This window comes from Conger conger, chromosome 6, assembly GCF_963514075.1.
Source record: "Conger conger chromosome 6, fConCon1.1, whole genome shotgun sequence".
NCBI lineage: Eukaryota > Metazoa > Chordata > Actinopteri > Anguilliformes > Congridae > Conger > Conger conger.
Genome location: NC_083765.1, coordinates 29,973,408 through 30,000,596, shown reverse-complemented (window position 1 = coordinate 30,000,596; position 27,189 = coordinate 29,973,408). Strand labels below are relative to the sequence as shown.

General features: G+C 40.3%; 1 protein-coding gene across 1 annotated transcript; it reads left to right on the top strand.

Moving 5' to 3' along the window:
• The first annotated feature begins 1,286 nt into the window (after positions 1-1,286).
• On the top strand, positions 1,287-23,524 carry si:dkey-37g12.1 (atrial natriuretic peptide receptor 1). The gene is made up of 26 exons (XM_061246907.1): positions 1,287-1,407; positions 2,838-2,959; positions 3,672-3,761; positions 5,064-5,209; positions 5,615-5,736; positions 7,643-7,789; positions 8,736-8,890; positions 9,632-9,767; positions 9,940-10,031; positions 10,279-10,417; positions 11,697-11,775; positions 12,074-12,176; positions 12,481-12,579; positions 13,361-13,438; positions 13,557-13,729; positions 13,911-14,013; positions 14,210-14,375; positions 14,877-15,029; positions 15,870-16,044; positions 17,429-17,572; positions 17,908-18,031; positions 18,732-18,800; positions 19,438-19,612; positions 19,919-20,017; positions 21,563-21,654; positions 22,199-23,524. The coding sequence occupies exons 1-26, from the start codon at positions 1,287-1,289 to the stop codon at positions 22,244-22,246; spliced, it is 3,150 nt and encodes a 1,049-aa protein (XP_061102891.1). The 3' UTR covers positions 22,247-23,524.
• The last annotated feature ends 3,665 nt before the right edge of the window (positions 23,525-27,189 follow it).

Here is a 27,189-nt window from a genome sequence, read left to right as displayed (position 1 = left end):
ATATTCCTGATGGTGAAGGTGTGCTTGATTTATTGGTGTGTTTGTGTTTGCATCAGCTTGCTATGCCTAATTGGTCATTTGACATTTAAAGAAAAGAAAGGACTTGTCAGGTTCAGTTTATGCCAGCTATAATAAGTGATTTTGAATGGTTATTAATCATGTAGTATGTAGTAGTATGAATATTTACATCTGTAAATATGCATGAATACATATTAGTACCATTGCGTTTCAACTGTAAAAACTTACATTGATAATGTGTGTCATTGTATGGGTCTACCTGCAGAAAGTATTAGATGAACAATAGTCATGGACCAAAAACTCAACTACTGAAGCAGACACTGAGGAAACTATAAATCATACCCTACTTATATATATATTATATTAAAGAATATATATATATATTATATATATATGAATATTAAAGAAATTCAGGTATGTATGTTGCTGTTATGTTTTTCATTCGTACATGTCTTGGCCTCATTCTAATCTAAAAATATAACAACACGTTAATTTAACTCCTCTTTAAATGATTAGCTAACATTTATTACGTGAATGGATTTCTTATATGACCCTAACTTTCACACATATTTAAAAGACTAGTTTTCATACAGGTATGTGTGAAATGACTGGATTTCCCTGTAATAGCTGCTTCGCAGTGATGGGCATTAGTCACAGCTCAAATACAATCATGCAGCTGACTGAGCCCTGCTCCTCAACAACAACCTTACCATCCATATTATCTGTAGTGAACTTCATAGCAAGAGTAATTGGGCAATTTCATGATAATTTAGAAAACTGGTGTTAATTATTTTTCCTTTTGTGTGATATGATTCCTATTGATTAATTTGTTGCGGTGTACAGTATCTGGTGGTGTTACTTTGCCTCTTCAACATTTTGGCTGCAGGGGAATAATTACCAAGCTGTGTAAAATGATGGCTGTCGAAATGATCAAATGGCATCTCTTAAACACGCATAGGGCTGACTGATTTATTTTTGCATCAGATCATAGCTATTAACCATTACTGGAAAAAAATATCAAACCCCAGTATCACCCCTGTGACAGTCTGTTTCTTTCCAAATGAACAAATGTGGCAGGAAGAACCAGCATTAAGTACAGATTATGTTCCAGATCACCACATGTCAAATATTATTTTCCCACCTCCCCTTCTTTCTACATTGATGATAATCTTTATGTTTTTTGCATAGACATGGAGAAAATGAGCAAATTCCTCTGCATAGCTTTGTGGTTGGATGTCCTCTTGCATCTCGTACCCCTGGGAAGGTGCATGACTTTCACCTTACTGCTCTCTATGCCCAACACCTCCCTATCGTTCAGCGTGGGACGAATTGGAGCAGGAGCTTTGGTTGCCATAGATGCGGTCAACAGAAGTCCAGACCTACTACAAGGTCAGAAATACAAGAAAGTCTACGTGCACTGACTATATGCACATGCATGAGTTGTACTGTCTCTAGTAGCTGCATTAAATTAGATTAATTGTAATCACTTCCTCATTCCTAATTGTAGACCTGTTCTTAAAGGAATGCACCAACATTTTGGGAAACATACCTTACCCAGACTTGCAGGAGATGTTAGATTTAATTTTCATTTTTGTGCATTCACTGGCTCGGTTTACATGTTAGCGTAACGTGTTAGCTTAGCATAAAGACTTGAAGTCAGTAGCCTACCTTCTTCAAAGTGAAGAAATACACCTTACACCGACTCTGAAGTCCTCTTATTTACACGAGGTATCACGTGTATTTGAAATACACGTAAGGGAAAAAATAATTGTGAAGACGTTTTCGGAGATGTTAAGAATGTTGGAACTATAACCTCTGAACACACATGTATCCTTCTGTCTTCAGCTGGGTAGGGGGTAAGTCAGAAAAAACTTGTATTTCCGAAAATGTTGGTGTATTCCTTTAAACCTTTTCATAATAGTCTTTTTATGTTGCTTCTCTGTATGCCCATTTTTTAAACGTCATAATTATCAGTATTTTCTCAGTACCAACTGGCTGCAGTCTGTATACCTGTTTCGGTCTGATTAAACCGCTTGGTTTCGTTAGTTTGAGTGTTTAGTTAATTTAAAATGGTGTTGTTATTCTCAATATTTATCTAAAAAATCTGATGAAAAAAAAACAAAAAAACAATACAATAACCAGAAATACAGTAGCTTGGCCTTCCATGTGCACTCCTGCTCGTGGTAGACCCTGGCAAAGGGGGCTTGATTTCTGAACAACGCAACCTTAAGAACAACGGTTATTTCATCCACATACATTTCCTCAATAGCATTGCACAGATTAATATTCTACACTCCAGGACCCAAAACACATACTTCTTTACCCATGATTCGGACTTTCTTGCAGAGGCTTGATCCTGTAAAACGAACATATCTCATGTCAAGGCTGTAAATAGCGCTTAATATCGCAGTAGTTATGGCTGTTAGACATTCACGCTTGTCTGGCTCATAAGAATGTGAAGGTACTGTACCGAACGTTTCCTTTTGATTATCTTACCTTGAACACAATAGCTTTCACAACATATTTCTGTCATTCTGCTTCAGTTATGTGGTATCTCCTTCATAAGAGTAATTCCACAAATTGGTTTGTTCCTGTCCTCATGCGTTTAGCAGAACTGCAGGTCATGATTCTTTACGATGATGAGAGGGCATATATCTATTTTGCAAGGAAGGCTCCTCTGTGAGTCTTTTCTTAACATACATGCAGAAGCTAATCATTGCAGCGACGTGCTGTGCTGGGCAGTGTACTTCACAGAGGCTTGATCAAAGGCCCGTGTGAAGGGCATGTGAAAAAGGCTGGATGTTTGAAACGCTGCACAGGTCACCGGCTGGAGTACGACTACATGGATGATGAGTGCAGCGCAGTCAGGGGCTCGGGAAAGGTCGTCAGTCTGCAGCACCAGCGCAACTACAGCGCGTTCATAGGGCCTTGCTGCTCAAAGGTATGGCCCTTATATCAGAGCTTCTCTCCTAATGTATACTAGTACTGCTGCTGCTACTACAACTACTACTACTACAACTACTGCTGCTACTACTACTACTACTACTACTAAAACTACTGCTGCTACTACTACAACTACTACTACAACTACTACTGCTACTACTACTACTACTACTACTACTACTGCTCCAACTACTACTGCTGCTACTACTACTTCTACTACTACTACTACTACTGCTACTACTACAACTACTACTGGTGCTACTATAACTTCTACTGCTACTACTACTATTACTACCACTACTACTACTGCTAATCCTGCTGCTGCTACTTATACTACTACTATCACTACTACTGCTACTACTACTGCTACTACTAATATTATTACCAATACTACTACCACTACTGCTACTGCTACTACTACTATTACTGCTACTACTGCCACTGCTACTAGGGGCGACATTGGATCAGGCGATAAGACCAGTCATCTTATGACGAAGTGTCTCTCTGCAAGACACCTAACCCCCAAATTTGTCCGTATGAATGTGAATGAGAAGCATCAATTGTACTGCACTTTGGATAAAGGTGCTATATAAATGCCAACCATTTGCTACTGGTGCTGCTGCTACTGCTATTACAACTACTGCTACTACCAATACAACTATCACTACTACTACTGTTACTAACAATACTAATACTATGTTTTCTCTGAGGTGTGTTCCCAAATTGCCAGACTTGCAGCCTACTGGAACATTGCTGTGGTCAGCCCCATCTGTGCAGACCAGGAGTTTCTGGAGAAGAAGGTATGATTTGTGAATAATACATACAGTACAGTACTGCTAGTTACTCTGGCACTAGAAATCATTCGCTGATGAACACAAATCCATTGAAGGTGTATCACGGAAGGGAATATTCCGGTGGAAATGTAATAATTATCAGTCTGACGGATTGATCCAAACAGCTGTGTTTGAAAGGGTAGGACAGGGACCCTTTATTGAGGATTGTTGTGAGTATAGACATGTACAGTATGGCTTCAAGCACTGAGGGTAATGAGGAGTGCTCACTATCAGTTTGTCAAGCCAAGTTGAAGATAATGGAACATGCGATATGTCAATGGATGTAACTAAAAAATAGGAATTAAAAAAAAATAAGGCACTAGAAGGCACATGAAGAATTGCCTATACATGTTTCACTAAATATGTGTTTAATGATTCATAACTTCATAGCTAACTAACCACCGGTTAGGTGGTTTCTCAGAGAGCCCCAACAATAATATAAACCTCAATCCACTTATGTGACTGTGGCGATAGTGACTGTTTATATGCAGTGCATTCAGTTGTAAAAGTTCATTGTACCTACTTTTAACCAGGATTTGAATAATTGTGTTTTCATGATGTATTTAATTGTTAATTGTACACTTTGTTTTACTGTCCTGCTGACCTTCCTGCCAGGACACAAAAGGTTTTTCACAAAATGATCTTGCTTGATAAATAAAGATCAATAAATACATTGTCACTGTAATATTGCGCATTAGTGCATCTCACTAAGTTTGATGTAGGTCTTTCAGTTGTGTCAAACTGAAATGCTGATTTACTGTGGTCACACAGCATGCTGTGGGAATTATTGAAAGAGTTGCAGGTTCCCATGCAATCTGACCAAGTTGGCTCGCCCAGTCTGGCCATCTTCCAGTGTATTTGTCTATATAAATCTTTCACCATCACCCTCAAAAGATGATGACTTGGCAGAGTTTATCACCCACATGATGGGTGAGATGAACTCCATCTTCACTCGAAGGGGCTTTTGGATCTTTTTAATCTTTTTACATTATTAAATGTTATTCATTATAAAAAATAAATAAATGATGTTATGTCATTTGGCTGATGCTTTTATCTAAAGCGACTTACAGTTGATTAGACTAAGCAGGAGACAATCCTCCCCTGGAGCAATGCAGGGTTAAGGGCCTTGCTCAAGGGCCCAACAGCTGTGTGGCTCTTATTGTGGCTACACCGAGGATCGAACCACCGACCTTGCGGATCCAAGTCACGTACCTTAACCACTACGCTACAGGCTACATCCTTATCCTTCCCTCTACTCTATGATTACAGGACTTCCCAACCCTCACCAGAGTATTTGGCCCCTTTACCAAGATGGGCTCCTTCTTTGTGAAGATATGCAGGAACTTTGGCTGGAAGCGCATCGGCATCATCCACAGCAACGAGCCCACCTGGACCATGCCTGCTGCAGGGATCAGGTACAGCCAACCAGCATCACCGAGCCATTCACACAGTTATGCATGGAAGGAGTTATTTACCTTCAGAGCTTGTTGAAAAAATATATTTTATATATATGTCTTTCTGTAACGATAGATCTAGGTGCTCATATTGCAAAATGAATTTGATCGCATATGGATGAAAAATATTCCTTAAATTTAGGTCCGAACATGTAATAATAATAATTTTTCTTAATTTAGCTTTTTAATTTGGAGATATTGTGTGCACTTCACAAGATACAGAAAACTAAGCGATAATTATATTTTTAAAGTTCAACAAGGATTGTTATTCATTGCATTAATTAGTACACGTCCCTTGGCTAAGTTATCGAGAGAGTAATTCCAGAACATTCCAAAGAACATGTCAGTGTTGTTTATCTGTTGAAGGTACTCAGCGGAAGATAATAACATTACTGTGGCCGCATTTAAGGAGTTTCCTGACCTGGATGGGCGAGAAAACGCCTCCCTCTCTGCGAGCATCCTGAGGGAGGTCACAGCTGTAGCACGCAGTGGGTACTCTTTCTATTAATGCCTCTCTATTATGGTTGCACCTGCTGGGGACTGAATTCAGCCTATAGCTGAAATGTTCCACTGTCCTAGTTCCCCAGAGAATCACACTTTAGAGAATATTACTTTTCATGTTTATTTCATGTTCAACTGTTCAGGGAGTGTTACCAGGAATAAAGAGGATCACGTGTAAATAAACTTAAAGCGAAGACATAGATTGTATTTTGGCTGGAAAAAACTCTAAGTTTATTGACTAATTTTTTAAATGATTTATGTTTTTGTTATTGTGTTGTGTGATTTAAGTGAATTAATTGTGATATCAGACTGGTGGTCATGAGATAAGAAATGAGAATGAGTCAGAATAATCACCATACATGTGCCAAGCTTAGTGCATTATTGCATTTATTCTGAAAGTCTATGGTTAAACCTTGGACCAATAGGCTGAAGATACACCCATATTCTGGATCCAGAGGTCACAGTGCTTTATCTGGAGCATGAAAGGGCTTCTCTGTACGATTGGAATAATATTCCCTGACAGCCAGTAAGGTTAAATTAACATTAAGTTAATGTCAGTGAATAAATATGCATGAACATGGGTACAGCGGCTTGTGATTTGGTGCAAACTACAATCGCGTGGTCACATGGGGCAGAGATTAGTGGATGTGGGAAACTACTGTATACTATTGTACAACAGTTTCATGGAGCTTTCTGCGACCGTTCTGTAGGTACTGTATGTTCAGTGGTCCCTAATCCTCCAGCCTTCATCCCTGCTAATTCATTAAAAAATTATAATCTTCTTTTCTCCTGCCATTCAATACAGCAGTCTGCATTTTGATATTAATTACATAAGGCACATTTCTATTCCCACAGAATGTACATCAAAGCACTTAGATGTGTGCATTTGAATGTTCGGAAGATGGATGCACCGTAGAAAAAAGGTCCATTGTTTTTTTTCTAACTCTAAATTGATTTCAGCAAATATAGTTTAGTGTACTGCATCATTTTCCTCATCGTGCTATGCTTTCTCGGTCCTCTCTAAATCGTAAATCATTGTGCACAAGGAGGAATTGGTCTTCGTTTGTAAAAATGAAGTAAAATGAACCCACTTATAATGGGTTATGAATTCAGTAGTGTTCGGGGCCAGAGTCACAGTTTCTCACAGTGTTTCCATTTCCTTTGTTCCTATATGAGAAACTACAGCAGCCGTCTGTATCAACAGTGCATGATGGGATAATTACATCCCAGCCTCCCCTCTGAGCACAACTGGGTCAAGCTGACATGTCACTAAGGAGACATGGAGGAAAAAACTGGGAGTCCTGGATAATCCACATTTTAATAGCTGGTTATGGGACAAATCTCAGAAAGCTATTCATTGTAAGCTTTTAATCTTGAAATAGCTTTCCTTTCATTGACAACCCAATCACATGAAAACTTCATTTTCAAAATTTCTAGTTTGCGCTGACTGTCAAATCCTTAACTGACCTGTTGTGTGAATTTCCTAATAAGCAGCTCTGTGACAGAGCGGGTATACAGAATGGTCAAACAATATCACACAAATAACCTCTGTACTGGAAGTTGCAGTTGTGTGTGGGTTTCAGGGGCAGATATTTTTAAATAAAACAGAAGTGGAAATTCCACTTCACTTGTCTGGGCAGAGATAGCTGAGAATGTGGGATTTTTCTGTTAACATAACTCCCCCACTTTACCCATAACTTTTGGTTCTGGTTTTAGACTTCACTTAACCTCATACAACCCTCTCTTGGGGCCCACTGGACTCTGGAGCTGATTGGGAGGGAGTGCTCACTTGTTTGCGTCAGTGACTACTGTACTCATGGGAAATAAAATGCCCTCGTCCTCGTGGCCAAGGGGCAACATTTTCCCTCAGCTGACATCTTTGTTTCCCTCCAGTCATTGTAATCTCAGCTCGAGGCGAGATGGTGAGGACCTTTATGATGGAGGCCTACAAAGAAGGGTGGATCAATGGGGATTATGTCTTCTTCTGCTTGGAACTCTTCGAGCAAAAGGATATGTTTGGGAATTTCAGTTGGAAGAGAGGTTTGTAAAGTTTCTAAATTGCATGCCACAGCACAGTAATTAGCTTTACAGTGTTCTTTCAGATTGTCTCTTCTAGTCCCAAATTTAGAGGGACACTAAGGTGTGGCTATGTAATGTAATGCTAATGTAAAATTTTAACAGCAGTTTTTAATGGTCCTGAAAAAGAAGTGCATACAAAAACACAATTTGTAAAATACCGTATATAGAAATTGGTCCAAGGTGCAATTTTTCTTGCCTAGCTAGTTCTGACAGACAGCTCAAGATGTGCTGTTCCCTCACATGATGCTTATATCTTAATAAGATGAGCTATTTAAACCACCAATCATACCTGCTCACGCCATTGCTCATTCTACATATAGTGGCTGCCTGCTGTGACTGCTCTTTTGCATGTTATTGCTGATCTGCTTGCTGTGCTGCCTGCTGCATTTGCTATAATTGCCCTGCTTACTCCCGAGTCATACCTCTTGGAAGTTTTTGCACTCCCACCACACCAGCATCCACCTGTGGGCTCTGTTTCTCAAAACTCCCCTGCGGGGCACGGGGGTTGTAGTCACTCCCTGTTATTTTGGCTGGCTTACAACAGGGAGTTATGAGGGGCAGAGCCTTCATTCCATTTACATTTGCATTTACAGTACATTTAACCTCAAGAAATGTTGCTTAATTCAATTGTGAGTTGTCTGACTGAACTGCTGTTGTTGTCACTTTACTTTATCGCCTTTGACATAAGCTACACCATTTCTCACGGTACAGTACGTACATTTATTTGATATTCTATGGCAAACACTAAATTCACAACAACATCAACTATACAGTATGTATGTATTACCTTGTTGATGCTATCAAACAATGGCAGTACGTTGTGTGAATGCAAATATTGATATTTAATATCTCTATTTGGTTCTCTCAGTAATATTGTAAGTAATATACATACATGTACATATCCCAGGAGATGCATATGACTCCATGGCCAGGAAGGCTTACACAGGTCTCTTTCGCCTGTCCCTGTACAAACCTGATGATGAGCGCTACCAGAACTTCTCTGCTGATGTCATCCGAAGGTCGAAAGATGACTTTGGCTACACGTACACTTCGGATGAGAAGGTAGGCTTCCATTAGGAAAATATCTGACTGTATTCAGTGCTGTTTCTGTGGAACATTGTGGAACACAATTTTAACAATGACAGAACAGGCATATTTGTAAATCAAGGGTAATAAAATCATTTAAGTAATGTGCTATGTAAAGGATATGTGCTATGTAAAGGATCAAGCTACTGTACATGTTATGTTGCATGTTTATTTTCACATAATTTTTTCAGTGGTCTGTGATTATTCCTGCTCTGTACCAGTTTTTTTGTTCTTGTCGCAAATGTGACAAGCGTTTGATCTGTCGTGTTCTATTAATCTTGTACATCACTCTGGGTAACAGCCTCTGCCAAATATGTAATTATACTTACAATAATCTCATCAAGAGGAACTGTCTCTACTGAACAAAAAAGGGGGTTTTCAGTGTACGTGGGTACACGATGTTTGCAGATGCCTTGATTGCCAAGTGATTGGAAGGAACGCACAACCCCACTAATCAGGTTTCACAGCCATTCTTCAGCCATTACCAAACCAAGCAGGAATGCATTTTCTCTGCTGAGAAGAGATTACATTGTATAAGCCACTTTATAAGGCACAGTATTATCTAAGATATATGAGCCCTAAACAGATTTACACTGAATAATATATGCAGAGAAATGTGCTAATCATTCATAGAGCTTGCAAAGGATGGTCATAAGATGAGAAGTTTCTTTGATCTCTGTAGGCAACATTTTGCTTTTTGCTTTTTTGTACAAACAGGTGTCCGTTCTGGCTGCCCTTTCCCATGATTCTGTGTGGCTGTATGCCCAGGCACTGAACGAAACACTGTCCGAAAATGCTGATCCCTACGATGGCTATGCCATCACCCAGAAGATGTGGAACAGAACCATCACAGGTTTGGCCTTGGAGACTGATGACTGTGCTTCAGAAACACGGTGACTGGGAACCGGTGCTAGGAAATTTACATTTATTTTTTATTTATTATAATAACCACAGCTAAGAGATTATGCCACAGTTCCTCTGATGGCATGGCAGCCCTGCCTTAAACACGTGTTGCTTTGATACAGGCATTCAGGGTGACGTGACAATCGATGATAATGGAGACAGGGAGTCGGCCTACATGATGCACCACTTCCAGCAGAGCAGCGGGGAGTTTGAGGTGACATATATCAGTTATCTGACATTTCTTTTCAGAGGCCATAAGTCCATGACATCATAAACAGTCAAACAGTATTCCCTGTATGAAAGAAGTTCTAAATTCATCGCTATATGTTTGAATTAACTGCACTATTGAAAATGTAGCTTATTCTATTATTTTAATGCTGCTTTAAGCAGAAAGGTGAAACTAAAAATGATATTCTGTTATATTAAATGCTGTATGTATGTGTAACCTTTCCTCTCTATAGGTTGTTGCAAGTTACTGTGGAACAAATAAAACTTTTGAACAAGTGGAGGGGGTCATTATCAGATGGCCAGGAGGCAGAACGACCCCCCCTTTGGACACCCCTGGGTGTGGATACAGAGGAGGGCGATGCCCCCACGCTGGTACCATACATGTGGAGTTTACACTTGCACAAGCCCACTTAGGAGTACATGCTGTTTTTAATCACAGTCAATGAAGTTAGAATTATGATAAGAACGTGTGAAGGAGTAATACAGTGTATTAAATATGATTATGATAACAGATTATGATAACAGAACCCACTTTGCTCCAAATTCCTTCGTTTTTCCCATGGACATTAAATGGCTGTAGTATGGTGGCTTGCCAGTAGGGGTCACTAGAGCTCTTTCTCAGTGTCCTTGCTATATCTTAGCACACTTTTTTTCCTGCTGGATGACGCTGTTGTGAGCATCTGTCTGCTGGGACCTCAAATAAGGTCGCAAAACTCATTTTATCTCTGGCCTCGGTCCTTCTTTGCCAAAGGTGAGAGAAACAGAGTAAATTATTTACAGTTGCCTCCCAGGCCAGAACTGCCATTTCTTTCTGTGTTGAAATATGCATCTTCTGTAATAATATTGAGTTATTAAAGTTCCCTCTTCCAACAAACCTTATTTTAAATCAAGTGAGTTTGGACAAATTTATGTGACAGGTCCTAATATAGATATTGGCTCTTTTTTGAAATGGTTATTGACAACGTAATATTGCATTATACTGCATCTGTAATTGTGGTTATCAGTGTGATGGCACGTAGTGCTAAGTACTCAAATTGTAGTGCCTTTGTTAAATTTGGAACTGAAGAAGATAGTCACACTGTCACCGTGTTTACCGTGAGATTATTCCTTCTGACTTACTCTTGCATGTCCTCTTTGGGCTAAGTAAACTACAACACTGAATGAATTCAAATCATATCAAGAGGAAGAATGCAATGGCAGTGCAGTACGTAGTAGGCAATAGAATCTAAAGGCATGTAAGATGTTGACCATATGAAATGACCTGAGGTGGAAAGTCCATGGGGCAAAAATTTTAAAAATAAAAAGGTCCTGCCATTTGTTTCCATCTGAATCTTCAGCCAGCTGATTTCACTGATTAGTTCTACCACCTGAAGAATTAAGCCCAGGCTATAGTCCATTGACAGAGCGTCGCTGTGAGCAACAAAATGCAGTGGATCTCACTGGTCACAGTGATATTTGGTTTATACTGTGGGTGACTGGAGTGCGTTATACTTTTTGCATGAATATTGTCCGATTTCAGTCGTGCATAGGCACTGGACTATAAACTGGCAACTTATCAAATCTTGGATCAAAAACGTGGGGAGGACTTTTACTAGATGAATCTGGGTTTTCCACCTAGAAATGACTGGAAGCATTTCTGTGTGTTCTGCAGAAAGGATCCTGATGATTGCTGTTGGGCTGATAGTCAGCTTGTTGGCTGCTGGGACAATCAGCATAAGTCTCCTTTACAGGTAGCTTTTATGTGCTGTTAATTACCGTAATTACCCCACTATGAATTACCCAGGAGTCAAAACATTTCTCGTTTTATTCTGGCAGAGAGATAAAAAACCCCTCTCCTCCTCCACCCCTCCCCTGCTCCCTGGCCATTCTCCAATAGGGTTTAAAACTGTCCCTTAGGTCAGTACACAAACTTCAGCAATAAGAGTGACAATTGGGTAAACATCAAGAAAGGAACTCCAGGTTGGAATGAATAAATATATATGGTAATTAATTGTTTATGTGAATTGAATAACCCCAATTTCTGTTCAGGAAATACAAGCTCCAGGAGAAGGCTTCGATGATGTCATGGAAGGTCAGCTGCAATGAGGTCACTATAATGACAGAGCCATGCACAACCCCTTCAGCATGCCAGGTGAATGGCCTGGCTTCTCTAGCACCATCTCTAGTATTACTGGAGACATGCAGACTGCCTTGTCAGATTTAAGTGTAGTAGAGAAAATATTATAGACTGAAACTTTACTATTATACCATTTATCAGCTATAAAATTATATAGTAACATTATACTATCTATATAATAAAATATACTATCCTAAAAGCTGTCATGGACAAGAACAACATTTTTTTACATTGTAATGAGAAATGATACGACACATACCTTCACATTGTTGTAGACCAGCCGTCAGTTTTTATACATACAGATGATCTTTTGCACAAGGTGACTTACTTCAAAAGCAAATCAATACCCTCGTCTTGGGAAGCAGTGGATGGTAACACAGAGGGCCAGCTCCCATGCCACAGGACTGCGGTGTATAAAGTGAGTAGCCTGACCACTGTCCTATTGTCCTTCAGAGCAGTGCCAGGGATTGTGCTGTGTGAGTGTGTGTTCATTGCCTGACCCGGAAATCGATTGAGGTCTGCCATCTATAAGAGCTAGAAGCGAAAGTTAGGAGGCTCCCAAAGTTTTCTTGAGCAAGAAAACATTAGCGTTTCCTTGCCATAAGTATTTTTTTAGAATGCGTGACATATAAATGATCCACCTCTCCCCATCTGCCATGCATATACCATGTCTGTAACTGACCTGGCTTCAAACTGAGATTTGAAGGAGCAAGGACATTCCATTCACCTAATTCACATTTTCTCACTTTTTTTGCCTCCTCTGATGGGTGGAGCTACAAAAAAAGGAGCAAGGAAAGGAAGAAGGAGGTGAAAGATAAGTGAATGGAAAGAGTCCAGAGGGAGGGAGAGAGAGAGAGAAAGAGAGAATGAATTCTACAGGGTTGTAATTAGCATTGCTCGTTACTTGTGATTAGGTTCTAATCTGCACCTGCTCCACTGATCAGTTGTATTGATCGTCTCATTACATTTTAAGGATGACAAGCACAAATATTAGTAGATTATTGTATTGAATTTGTGGTCTGGGAGGCTAAACATGAGGTGCAAAGCGTATGAGGTCAGTCTCATGCTGATTTCCTCTTCCAGCACAGTTCAAGCGTTGCTATGCATGAGACAGTGCAGTCTCACAAGAACTAAATAAAGAAATAACAATGCACTTGTTGCTAATTGTCAGTGACTACTCTTATTTTTTACCCTTTAAGGAGAATGTGTGTTCGATTCGCTTCTTGAATGTGAAAAGTGCCAACCTGAACAAAGAGATAATCACAGAGTTGAAACAGGTATGCGGCTTTTAATGATTCAGTGTGAATGGCATAGACAAATATTTATAGACGTGGGATTTCAAATAAAGTGCTATTGCACATTTTTTGTGTTTTGATATGTGTCTTTTCTCAACAGTGCAAAGATTTAATCCACCCAAACATCTCCAGCTTCATCGGAGCCTGTTTAGATCCTCCTCATTTTTTACTTTTGACTGAGTTCTGTCCCAAAGGAAGCCTGCAGGTAATTAATTTCATGTTTTTACAGATACTTGGTTTCTGTTCTGTAAATAAGCCCCAGGGAATATGTTTGTTTGTCTGTGCCAAACATTTATTCATCACCCCTTAAAGGGCCAGCACACACTAAGCACTTTCCCAGGAGTGTCCTTCCAAATGTTTATTTTCTACTAAGGTGCTGAGTGGGCATACTATGTGCCCTTTAAGTTACTTTATCTGTCTGTCACTCAGCTGGTTTTAATCTTTGAAGATGGAGGCTTAATCCCATGGTGCGATTTCCATTTCAGGACATCTTGAGAAATAATTCCATCAAACTTGACTGGACTTTTAAGTATTCCCTGATGCTGGACATCGCAAAGGTAGGCTTTTAAAGCCTTACCCTGTAGAGCACCACCCACATGTTGCAAGCTGTGACGTCGGAGACCCGACTCCAGCCGTGCGATCTTTTCTCACGTTTCTCCCTCTCTCCCGCTCCCCATTTTCCTATCTCTCTACACTACACTGTCCAATAAAAACAGCCAGGGACAGTGTGACTGTGTTTGTGTTCGTTCACAGGGAATGGACTACCTGCACCGCAGTCCCCTGCGTTCCCATGGCCACCTGTCCTCCTCCAACTGCGTGGTGGACAGCAGGTTTGTGCTGAAGGTCACCGACTACGCGCTCGGCCACCTGAGGTGCAGGGCCGGGGGAGAGACGGAGAGAGGTTGCTGTGACTGGCAGAGTGAGTGCCTCGCAAATACAGTATCCTCCACTCAGCAGCGGCAGGAAGCAAGAAGGTTTTCATTTACCGGCTGATATACAGCTGACATTTTACATGCCACTCACACGCCATTAACTCTGTTTTTTTACTGGGGATATACACGGCGCTCTTGAGTACCTGGTATGAAACATCAACAACAAATTTTGTTTTGCACTTGACAAATGTTTTGTGCTTGTGATTCAGACCCACAGCCACCTCCTTTGATGGCCTATGAGTGCATGCCCACAGTCCTGCCCAATTCATTACTTCTGCTCAGCCTGCAGGCCAGATTAATCACGGTGATAAGCCACTGTGATTAGCTAGTTAGTATCTGCGAAAATCCAAATGCATATATTAACATGGAAGCTACTTTAGTCAGACATCTAAGCAGTGATTATCATTATTAAGATCCTGATTACTGTGATTAGAAGTAATGTTTTGTGGGGTCATTTTGATCCGCAGCAGCTGTTGTAAACCCCACAGGCTTACTGTGGACAGCACCAGAGCTCCTGAGGCACCGGGGGTCCCCCAAGGGCACCCAGAAGGGCGACGTTTACAGCTTCGGCATCATCGTCCAGGAGATTGTGTACCGGTGTGGCCCCTTCTTCATCCCCAGCTGCGTCCTGAAGGCCAGAGGCACGCAGATTTGTGCGACCATTCCTCACAGAGACCAGATATGACTCAGCCCATCTCTGACACTCTGTCACGCATGTTGTATTTCACGTCTTCTATTGCTTATAGGCGGGGGAGTCAAGGGGTATGTATGTAATGGATGAGTGAACCTGCCTTTGTAGCATATCCAATATCCATTGCTGTCAGTCACTGATTAATTTCATCCGACAAAGTGTGACCATATTTCACAGGACCGCACAGATGAGAGCCAGCCATGAGCCAAAATAAATTAGGACTGAAATTAAACCAATTTCTCACATACATAGTCCTAAATAACACTAACATGGACAGAGCATTCAACAGATGATAGTAAACATACAACTTTCAGGCTAAGCACACACAGTGTGGTAACATTATTTTTCAGTTGCTTGTCTGTATATGAGTTGCCTGTACATGAGATGAGAAAAACAACCCTAACTGCCCATTACTGGCCATGGGTTGTCCTAGGTTTTCATCTGCCAACATTGTGAAACATTATTATGGCTGGGCCCTAGTGTATAACTGACACCTGGCAGTTGAGATGAGATGACATTAGCACAGGAGGACGTCTGGCAGTTGGAGGGTTGCTTGCATGGCAGCCAGTTGGTGTGTGTGTGTGTGTGTGTGTGTGAATGGGTGAATGTGTATTCCTTGTAAATTGGATAAAAGCGCTGCCGCTATATAAATGCAGTTTTTTAAATGATATTTGACATTTTGATGAGTGATGAGTGGTGCAAGTTGGCCGCTTTAGTGCCCAGAAAGTGCTTGCTTGCCAGGGCGGCTCTGCAGCCAGTAAGAGCCGGCCGCCACTGGTGTGTGTTTCAGAGATCGTGGAGAGAGTGAGGGCGGGGGGGTGCAGCCCGTTTAGACCCCACGCAGACGCAGCAGAGTGCCCGGAGAGTGCGGAGGCGCTCATGAGGAGCTGCTGGAGGGAAAACCCTGCGGACAGGCCAGACTTCTCAGCCCTGAAGGTGGTGGTGAAGAGGCTGTGTCCCAGTGGGTGAGCTCCACATCCACATCACTGTTAGCCTTCCTGTCTATATCCACCTGACCAAGCAGTCCCCTCAGTACTCACTGAAGGAGTGTGAGACAGAGGATGGAACAGCTTCCATCAGTACTCACTGAAGGAGTGTGAGACAGAGTGCCATTAATAGCTGTTAGCCCTGACAGCTCTTTATCAAGGTAAACAAATGCTGCACATGACAGCTTTGCTCCAGAGAACCAGGTGACATCCAGTTTCTCCCACAAGAATATGGCTGTCAGGCCCCATTACAGTGAGCACAGATCCCATGCTGAGCGATTGCTGCTGTCAGGAGCATGCCCCGCACTATGGTTCGCACTATATGCTTCGGCAAACATTTAGGCAATCGATTAAAATGAGGCATGTGGAAATCAACTTAAACAATGAAATGGAAGAAGTGAATACTACTTTGTATTTGTGAGCATGGCGATTTGAACCTGGCGTTCACAGAATAACAAGGCCACAAAAATATACACACGATGCGTAGCAAACATGTCCTAACATCAAATGAAAAACTAATACTGACATTTGGAAATGACAAAAATGCTAACTGCTTTCTTAATGTGCAGTGGTTTCAAGCAAGATGTTATCTATTGTGTTATTACAATTTTTTGCAATTGCTAATAAGCATTTAATTTTAATAATGAATTTAATACCAAGTTTACATCTTTAGAACTCTTCACAAAACAGCACTCTATGTGGACCAAACTGTGCATAATTTGTTAATTTCTTTGACAAGAAAATGCATTCATTTTCAAAAATCTTGAATTAATTTCTCAGGCAGGCTCAACCGCCAAAGAAATGTCCTCTCTTACTGTATAGTAAGATAGGACATAAGTGAACATCCTGGGAGGCAAGCTCAAATGTGTCTAAAAAGTTTGAAACCCCTGTGATAAAGGATGGTGATTAAATATTACATCCAATGATAATTGGTTATTGGTTAGTGGTAATTGGTTCATGTTCCAAAGTAATTTGTGTCAATAGATTTCTTTATCCTAAAATATTTGTAATCTAAACATGGAATGGTGTTACTCTAATCAGTTTCCATAAAACTATGCATGAAGAATAATGTTACAGTTAATTATAATTTTGAGCGGTTGGATTCATTGATAGTTAGACGCAATGATTTGACTGAGTGAACAAATTATTTTGATGTATATTGCATCCAAGCAATTGAAAAAAGTGTTGGAACGTTTTGAAAAATGACCTCAAGGTTCAGAATTTAGTGCCAACTGATTGTAAAAAACTATTGTTATTATTATTACTATTTATTTGAGATATTTGGTTCTTCACTTCAGTCTACACTATGTTGTCTGTTGGAAAAAACCCAGGCTCTGTTTTTGTTATAAAAAAAACACATTAGAGGGAGCGACAACATTTTGGATGACCTACTGTCTCGTATGGAGCAGTACGCCAATAATCTGGAGGAGATTGTGAATGAGCGCACGGCGCAGTTCCTAGAGGAGAAGAGGAAAGCTGAGAGCCTCCTCACCCAGATGTTGCCAAGGTAACGACAGCCCCCCCCCCCAATGCATTATCCTAGCATTTCTTCACCCGAGCTCTCCGCAGTTCACCTAACGAAGGGTACACTGTTCCCCGGTCTGACTGCATTGTCATGTCAAATGTCAGTCGTCTCAAAAACAGCTTGCAGTCTGATCACAGCAACTCCCTACCTTCCCCTCCCACCAGCCCCCTCCCCTCACAAACAACCTACACCACCTGAGACAGGCGCTGTGACAACCGAGAGACAAACACGCATATCAAAAGCGCAGCTGTTTTTAAACCGAGAACTTTCAGCCCATCTGTCTGTCTCTCAGAAGTGTCTCTCCCTTTTAACTTCAGACCGGTTGCCATCCAGCTGATAGCTGGGAAGGCAGCGCGAGCTGAGACCTACGACTGCGTCACCATCTATTTCAGCGATATTGAAGGATTCACAGCCATGTCTGCCAGGATCTCCCCCATGGAGGTTAGGCACTGTTTATAACCGCGTCTCTAAATTGTGGGGAAATCTGCAAAAGCCAGACCTGACTCAAAGTAAAGCTGCCAACCTTTCAGATGCTCACATTTTAGTGAGTCATGAGCTTGCCCGTGATCATAAAAGCTTTTAGCCAAGGTGTTCCAGGCAAAACGTCAGTCTCGGTATGGAACAGCAGTACGTAAGTGTCTCCACAGAAGGGAACTGTGGGGTTTCAGGTGAGAGACAAAACAAAAAGTGCACTGTGCAAATGACAGGTACTGATGCTGTGTCCAGGATTCCCAGCAGGTTTAGAATATGAGATCCTGTTTGAACCCTGGGTCAGTGCCCCCAGGCTTCAGTGAACTCAGAGGTCATCCTCCCTGACCTTACAGCACAGCACTATAGACTGAGGTCAGGAGTTTAAATCCCAGGCTGGGCGTTGGCTGTGGATCAAGGTATTTTTACCTCCAGTCAAATCCAGCTGTACAGTACACCTGGGCTACACAAGGTCCCAGGTGTAATACCAGTCGTGTATTTAGATGACAGGGATGGGTAAGGTCTTCACAATGTCATTTGCTTAAAAGTGGAATTGGTTATCTACAGTACCTCTTGTGGGATGATGAAGAATAGGTTGATAAAAGAAGTCAGAAATCATAGCCTTATTCATATTAAAAATGTGAAAATACTAAATATTGATATTTTCTTTCAGGTGGTTAATGTGCTGAATGACTTGTACACGTTCTTTGACAATATCATCGACAGCCATGATGTTTACAAGGTAACGTTACAGCATTTATACCCATTTATTCATATAAGTACAACTATTCATTAATAAGACTAGACTTTCACTCAACACATGATTTCCTCTCTGTCAGAAACAGATCATGTTAGAAAAAAGACTATTCCATGTTCCTTTGAAGGCCTTTAATTCATTGGATCAGCTCTCAGATACTGTGCTAAATGAATCCTTTTGAAATACAGTACTTTTTTACTGATCGGGCTACTGCTGAAGTTCTTAATGTGTAAGTATAGCCGGCAGGCCACTGAGACTAATCCATTGGAATGTGTTCTGAGAGTTCAGATAAAGCAAACGGTAATTTGCAAAACCACTGTGGTAAAATCTGCTTCAACATGGAAGCAGACCTATGGACCTTTAGTAACTGAAGTTGTGAGCCGATTGATTGGAATAAAAATCAAACACACGGGTGCATTAAAAGTCATTGAAATGTATTACTTGACCCTGATTATTAGTGTAGGTAGTGAAACATCTTGTATTCTGTTTAATGCATCTGACGAGAGTGACTTTGAACCCTGTGATCCTTTGGCACTGTATTAAATATTCACACTTTGCAATTAAGAGCCTTTAAGAAACTGTTTCACTGATTTCCACTCCTTTATATCATTAATGTATTCAGGTAGAAACTATTGGTGATGCCTACATGGTCGTGTCTGGCCTGCCTATTAGAAATGGCGATGACCACGCTAAAGAAATAGCCAGGATGTCCTTAGCAATTGTACATGCCATGAAGCAGTTTCAAAGTGAGCATGTGCCAAACCAACAGCTAAAGGTTCGCATTGGACTCCATTCAGGTAACCATTAAGGCTGGTAACCATTAACTGGATATATCTGAACAGTATCAGTTGCACTGTTCTGTTTATAAATGAAAAATATGTATTATATACTAGCTGTTTAAATATCTGAGAAATACAAATTATCCGCTATTACATTACATGGAATTAGCAGATACTTTTACCCACAGCAACTGAAAAAAAACACAAAAAAAAAACATTATTGCTTTCAAAGGAGAGTAACAATATAACTAAGGAGCATAATTAACAGTCTTAAAATCTGATGGTTGCATGCCAAATGGATAACCTGTTTTATAATTGCTTTAGGTCCCTGTGTGGCGGGAGTGGTTGGACTGAAAATGCCACGCTATTGTTTATTTGGAGACACTGTAAACACTGCCTCGCGGATGGAGTCCCATGGGTCCCGTAGGTCTGCTCTGCCTGTCACCATAGCTGTCTGTTTATATGCATATCATCAGTCTGCCTGTGTGTATTCACATCAACACACTACGAACAGGAGCCTTGGCACAATGGGCAGTGGGCCCATTCTCTCTGAGCTCAGGACACACTTAATGAGGGAATAGATTTTTTTGTGCTCCATCCATCATTAAAATGTAGCCAGAAATCCATCTACAGTATATCAGAACAATATCATATTGATGTATGAATAATACATGGAAATGGAAATTGCTCAATATACAGTAGGTATACACTCAGTGAGCACTTTATTAGGTATTTATTAGACTTATTTTTAGACTTCTGCTGATGTAGCCTGTCCACTTAGAGTTCTGATGCGTTGCATGTTCAGAGATGCTCTTCTGCATACCACTGTTGTAATGTGTGGTTATTTGCGTTTACTGCCACCTTCCTGCCAGCTTTGATCAGTCTGGCCATTCTCCTCTGATGTCTCTCATTAATAAGTCATTTCTGTCTGCAGAACTGCTGCTCACTGGATTCTTTTTTGCACCATTCTCTGCAAACTCTAGAGACTGTTGTGTGTGAAAATCCCAGGAGATCAGCAGTTTCTGAGATACTCAACCGCCCTGTCTGCCACCAACAATCATTCCACAGTCAAAGTCACTTAGATCACAGTTTTTCCCCATTCTGATGGTTGATGTGAACATTAACTGAAGCTCCTGACATGTATCTGCATGATTTTATTCAGTGCACTGCTGCCACACAATCAGATAATCGCATGAATAAGTGGGTGTAATACAGTAAGTAATAAAGTCCCTAATAAAGTGCTCGGTGAGTGTTTATGGCTTTATAAAACTCACCATCTGATTGGTCCATAGCAGTGATAAGATTTCAATATACTACTGCTGTGAGTTCAAATGCAGCCATTCAAGTCAAAGTGGAAAACCCGTTACACGCTGGCCATGCACGTCAATCACCTTGCAACAATGTTGCCCAGAATTTGCAAGCAAGCAGAGATGCAGAGAAATACACTGCCTCCACTTTCACGTGATTCAGAAACTATCTGATGCGGTCTTGATTTTGTCCATATGCAGGCAGCTTTAGGGTGACTGAAACTTGGAAACTTGTGGACCGTTTTTCGGTGCTTGCATAATGGGAAGATACAAATAAACATCAAGAAGTGTTTGCAACCGAACTAGCTAGCGAGTTTGGCAGACCAACGTTAGACTTTACGAATGTTGCATAGCAACCACCTGGCACTATCTGGCACCAGCAGGAACTATTTTCTTGTAAATTATAATTGTAATGAAATTGTTCATAAAAACTGTTTTAATTGGATTGTGTCTATAAGATCTATATTATTAAAATGTTTAGTAAACATTTTTCTAAAAGCAATAACTCACTCCAGGACGTGCTAGTTATTGCTTAAATTCATAGTATGTCTCTGTATATATTTACATACGTGCACACCTACCCCAGAAATATACTGTACCCCCATGCTTCCAGCAGCTTTGCTTTACGTTAACATTTTTATGGTATTATACTGTTGCTTAGCCCTCAAGATCCATGTAAGCAGTGCAACCAAGGCCCTCCTTGATAAATTTGGAACATTTCACTTGGAGCTGAGAGGAGACATTCCTATGAAGGTAAGATGTTTTCATACTGTTGTTTTATTTTTTATTTTTAGAATGGCAGTGTCTTTTTACAATGCCACAACCAGTGTCTCACCAAAAGATTCAGATGTTGTTACATTACTTTACATTAAAGGCATTTTACTGTTTTATTTTACAGTTTTTTAGTTATTTAATCCAGAGCGACATATAATGAAGTGCAAATCAAACCCAGGGACATTCAGGACCCTCGAGGAAAGTACAGTTGTGTAATTTGGATAATAGAAGGCTACTCTATGCCACACAAGGAAGCTATTTAATAAAACATAGTTCACCATTAAATATATGATCTGAGTCAGAACTTCATCATTTTTAAAGAAGAATGGGGCTTGTTTCTATTTCAAGTATAGTGCAAGACTAAAATAGTTACTTGGTGACTGATAACAAATTTTACCTGAATTAAACTGCATGCACACTTGAGAGAGAGAGCGAGAGAGAAAGAGAGAGAGAGAGAGTTATGGCTTTGATGATTTGTCATTCATATCACTGTTAGAACTAAGACATTTTCTTTTCTCCACAGGGAAAGGGCCTAGTGAGGACATTCTGGCTTCTGGGCGAAGAGCCATAAAAATTGTATGCGTATCGATATTTTTACGGATTACGCAGTTCTAAGAAAATCCACCTTGAACCTGTAACTTATTTCTATTACTACTTCATACACATTCTGTGTCAAGGATAGAGAATAGCACTTAGAGAGCTTACCATTTCACAATTACACGTCCCTTGGTCATCTCGTGTCGCCTTTTGTAATTATGTGATCATTTGTCATCTGATGATGCTAATTCCACTTGCAAGCCATTGTGTGCTCTCACAAAAATTCTTCAGCTTGATGAAGTAATTCACATTTCCAGTTCCTGTATACTGTGGTGTCGCTGTGCTTTATTGGACATGTGTTGAATACCGTATTTAAACGACAGATTAGAAGGTTGTTTTGCAAAGTATCGTCCCTACTGGAATCAAAGAGCCTTTTCAGTTCTTGGTTCCACATCAAAGCAAGGCCAGTTCTCTCAAGTGCTTCTCTGGCTCAACATCCTGCTTGTCAAGCATATGAGGTAGTTAAAGCATGAAGAAAATAGTTTGTGTCTTACTTTTTTCAAAATGTTTTGGGGGCAAAGTCTTATCTCACCCGACACATGAAACAAACAGGAAATGTTAGCCATTTAGTGAACAGCTTAAATATAGCAAGTACGAATATTAATCTTTCAGCCAGACCAAAAATCTAGAAAGTTATGTGCCTGCCCTCTTGTCCTCTACCCCATCACGAAAACAGTTATGTAAATCGTCTCTTTGGCTTTTGCCAACTTGTTTGATTATTTTTGTAAATCAAAACCAACGGGACCCACTTTAGTGGCACGAAAACAAATGTTAAAAGCTGTTGTGACTCCACCCTCATAATTTCACGATTCAAAGACCCACTTCATAGATATCATCTTAATGTTGTTAAATTGCAGCTGCTGAAATGATATTTTGCCCTCTATCATATTGCCCTTCTGTTCAACTTTCTTTACAGTACATTGAAAAAGGGCAGCCATCCTGCAGTTTGTATTTCATAGTTTTTTATATACTCAAGGTCCATCATCTCACTATGATCATGGATTTGAGGGGTGAATGAACAATGGCATATCCAGAGTCTTACCCAAAGAAAGAACCTATGTCTGAGCAACACATTATTCCAGGTTTAATTAAGAAATAATAATAGAGAACAGATGGGAAAAGGTGGGAAGATAGACAGCATAATGCAATGGAGAGAAGAAAACTTAAGAAAGTGTCAGGTTTTTGTAATTTCCTTTTAGTGGGCAGTTATAAAGTGAATTATTGTTTGTTGTTTGCAACACATTATCGTATTTTTGACCAATCACAAGTGGGTGAACCCCATTTCTTCTTGTTTTTGTAATTATTTGAATTTCTTTATTAAAATACAAACATCCTGACATATGATAATGGACCCATTGTGTATTTCCATTGGAACTGATTTTTTTAATTCTCAGTGTGATTTATGATTAAGCCAATTATTCCACCATGCCCTTGGTAAGTTATAATGTCAGAATCTTTTGGTCCACACACTGGGTGATATACACTGCTACAGTACATTGGAACCATTGATATTCAGGAGAGGCACATTATAGAGCAGTTCAAAACAGGTGATATATGCTGAGAGGATCATGCTCTGGGAAACTCATTCACATTGGTAAATAGAGGCATTGTGCATTCAGTGACCACTTTATTAGATATTTACTCGACTTATTGGTCTTCCGCTATAGCCCATCCATTTCAAGGTTCAGTGTGTTGAGTGTTCAAAGATGCTCTTCTGTATTCCACTGTTGTCACGTGGTTATTTGAGTTACTCTCGCCTTGTTGACAGCTTGAACCAGTCTGGCCATTCTCCTCCGACCTCGCTCTTAACAATTCATTTAATGAAAAAAGTTAACAAACACCCATATTACTGCTGTGAAAAAGTAATTGCCCCCTTAATCTTAATAACTGGTTGTATAACCTTTAGCAGTAATAGCTGCAATCAAACTTCTTTAAATTTTTTATAAATCTTACCATATAATTTTACCCCACTTTTCCTTGAAGAACTGCTTTAATTCAGACAAATTCATGGGTTTGGTGCACCAAGGAAATTCAAGAAGAGTTTAAAAAAAAAAAGGAATATCAGTCTGTAAATGGTTACAAAGCCATTTCTAAAGCTCTAGGACTCCACTGAACTGCCATTATTTCCAAATTGAGAACTCTTGGAACAGTGGTGAGTCTTCTCAGGAGTGGCCAGTCTGCCAAGGGCACAGTGATAACTCATCCAGGAGGTCACAAATGATCCTAGAAGAACATCCAAAGACCTGCAGGCCTCTCGCAGCTAATATCAGGGTTCATGACTATAAAAAAAGAAGGGATTCATGAGAGTAGCCAGGTGGAAACTACTGCTAGCCTTGAGAAACAACAATGCCCTCTCACAATTGCAAAAAAAGCACCTGGATGACCCCAATGCCTTTTGGGATAATGAGGACAGACAAGTCAAAAGTCAATCTTTTTGATTAATACTTTGAATGACACTAGGCCTCAAGCAATTTTTCATCAAGGCCTGGAATTTGATTTATACTGCTTTGAATCTACAAATCACAAAATACAATGTCAAATTCACTCTCTCCAATTCAACAGGGTGACAATACACTCTAAGACAGTCATGCTTGGGAATACTGAAAATATTTATGGCGTATCGTAAAATCTTTGAGCTCATTACCGCTGTGACCCTCATTTAGAGGTGGCCATCAATCACTCCTGATCCTCTCAACCAGACAAGCTCTAAAATGTATGGTTTCCACAGGGACCAGGTGACGAAAACCAAAAGGCCTGTTTCAACAGGATTTGAGAAAGTGCGGGGTGTATTAATGACTCAAAGGAGCCCAAGCAAAATATTGCCATGATCTGGTCATCCAATGGAGGACCCGAACTCTCTACAACAAAAGGAAGCTGAGAAAACTAGGGAGGAAATTTGCCATTTGGATGCCATCCCAGTAACTCTCACTTTTAATGACAAGCAGCAGGATTTAGAGTAGGCATTGGGCCAAAAGAGGTCAGGTCGGTCAACTAAAGTGACCTTTCTAATTGTAATTCAGCCATGTTCTGGGGTTTTGGAATTAGTTCAATTGACTATTAAAACTGCTGAGATAGAAGGGAGCTCGGGGCATCTAAGTACCCTCATTAATGCCTTTCATCTGAAAAAAAGCACCTATTAGGCATTTTGACAGGATTATAGTCTGGCCCAGAAAGCCCCAGTAAAATGGGAACACATTTAAAATGACAAAAATGGAAGAGGGATATTTTAAAATATGTAAACATAAACAGCTCATTCACAAATGATTGACATTTTGTGGAAGGTGCTCCATTTCAAAAACTTTGAAATGACATTTTATGCATGCAACAGACTTATCCAAAATGCCTCGCACTGCTAATTTTTTCAGATGCAGATGACCCAATTGACTGAAAAAATTCAAATTATCTTGCTTGAGGGTATAACAGCAGTACCTCACTAACCTACAACCTTGGAGGTACATGCCATTAGCTGCTGGGAGTCAGACATGGGTCATTGTGTCCCGTTCAGTCATGCTGTCTAGACTCAGCCATTCAGTCGGCTGGAAGCAGACCTGACCTTTCTGATAACAGAGAAGTAGATGTAGAAGCTTCGCCGGGGCGCTGTTTCATTATAAATAACAAGCTGGATACAGAATGCACTTCCCCTGTTGATGCATGGGCAGTGCATTAGTTGATCCTGTGTAAATGCATCACTTAAAACAGGAGTACAATGACATCACAGCCCTCAGCATTTAAATAGCCTCATGATCTTTTTGTGGTGCTTTTTTATGCAGGTTTTGTTCATGCACTGTTATTGTATTTGGCTTTGCGTAGTTATTTTTAATTGATTATGGAGCTTGGCATTTGGATCCCATCATTGTAGCCCTCACTTTAAATGACAAGTAGCAGCCGTTACCGTGGGCACTGGGCCAAAGATTGGGTCCAAGAGTCCACTCTAATTTGTCATAGAAAAATATTTTTTATTAATACCTTTGCCATAATATCCGCTCAAAGTGCATGGGTTTCGGTTGTTTACATTCTCTGGCTGCTAAAAATACTAAACAATTCCCAACTGCAGGAGGGCTACACTAATGTTCAGTCGCCGTGGAAAACATGCTCTATTTAAGAGTTACAATATTTGGATCGCTTATGAGCTCCCAGTACAGATATTTTCCATGCCAATATAATTTAGTATCTTTGCATACAATGTGAATGGAGACTCCACTTTAGTACATGAATGGGGCCCAGACAGGCAAGGAAGTAAGTGAACATTGATTAGTACAGGTGCAGTGAGTGAAACACTTCTCTTGTTCGTGCTCCAAATATTTCCAAACTCATTCACTCACTGAAATGTTCATTTTCATAATACCCGCTCGCCATTCCGTAGCTCCCCCAGTCAGTCCATTCAAATAAGTGCTCTAAGCAGTAATTTCATGAAATAAATTGATATTGTTTGAATGATTGAACTGATGATTTATATTAGTTTACTGAAAGCATAAAAAAATGAACATGGGGGAGAGGGAGGGATTCTGTACATTGTCATCATATCATCCCTGTCTTATCAGTGAAGGTATGTAAATATACAGTATGGAGGTCTTGGTAAAATAATGTTATGATGCTGCCTTTTTGTTTTCCCTCTAAAAGGTTTCTGCTTACTGCTGGCACCACCACCTCTTCGCTGATAATGATATGTTTGATCATACGCTTAATTAAGCAGGGCCATTATTGTCTTGTGTAAATTTAATCATTGTACCCATCACCATCAGACCTACCTCCTCAACACCCCCACCCCTCCCCCCATTCAATAGCACAGATGTACCGCTCTTTCTCCACACTGACACTCACATTACACATATGAATGACTGGTTTAGAAAAGCATTCGAAAAGCGGAGTGGATGCACCTTTTATCCATCTCTAATTAAAATTCCCCCACCCCCTGTG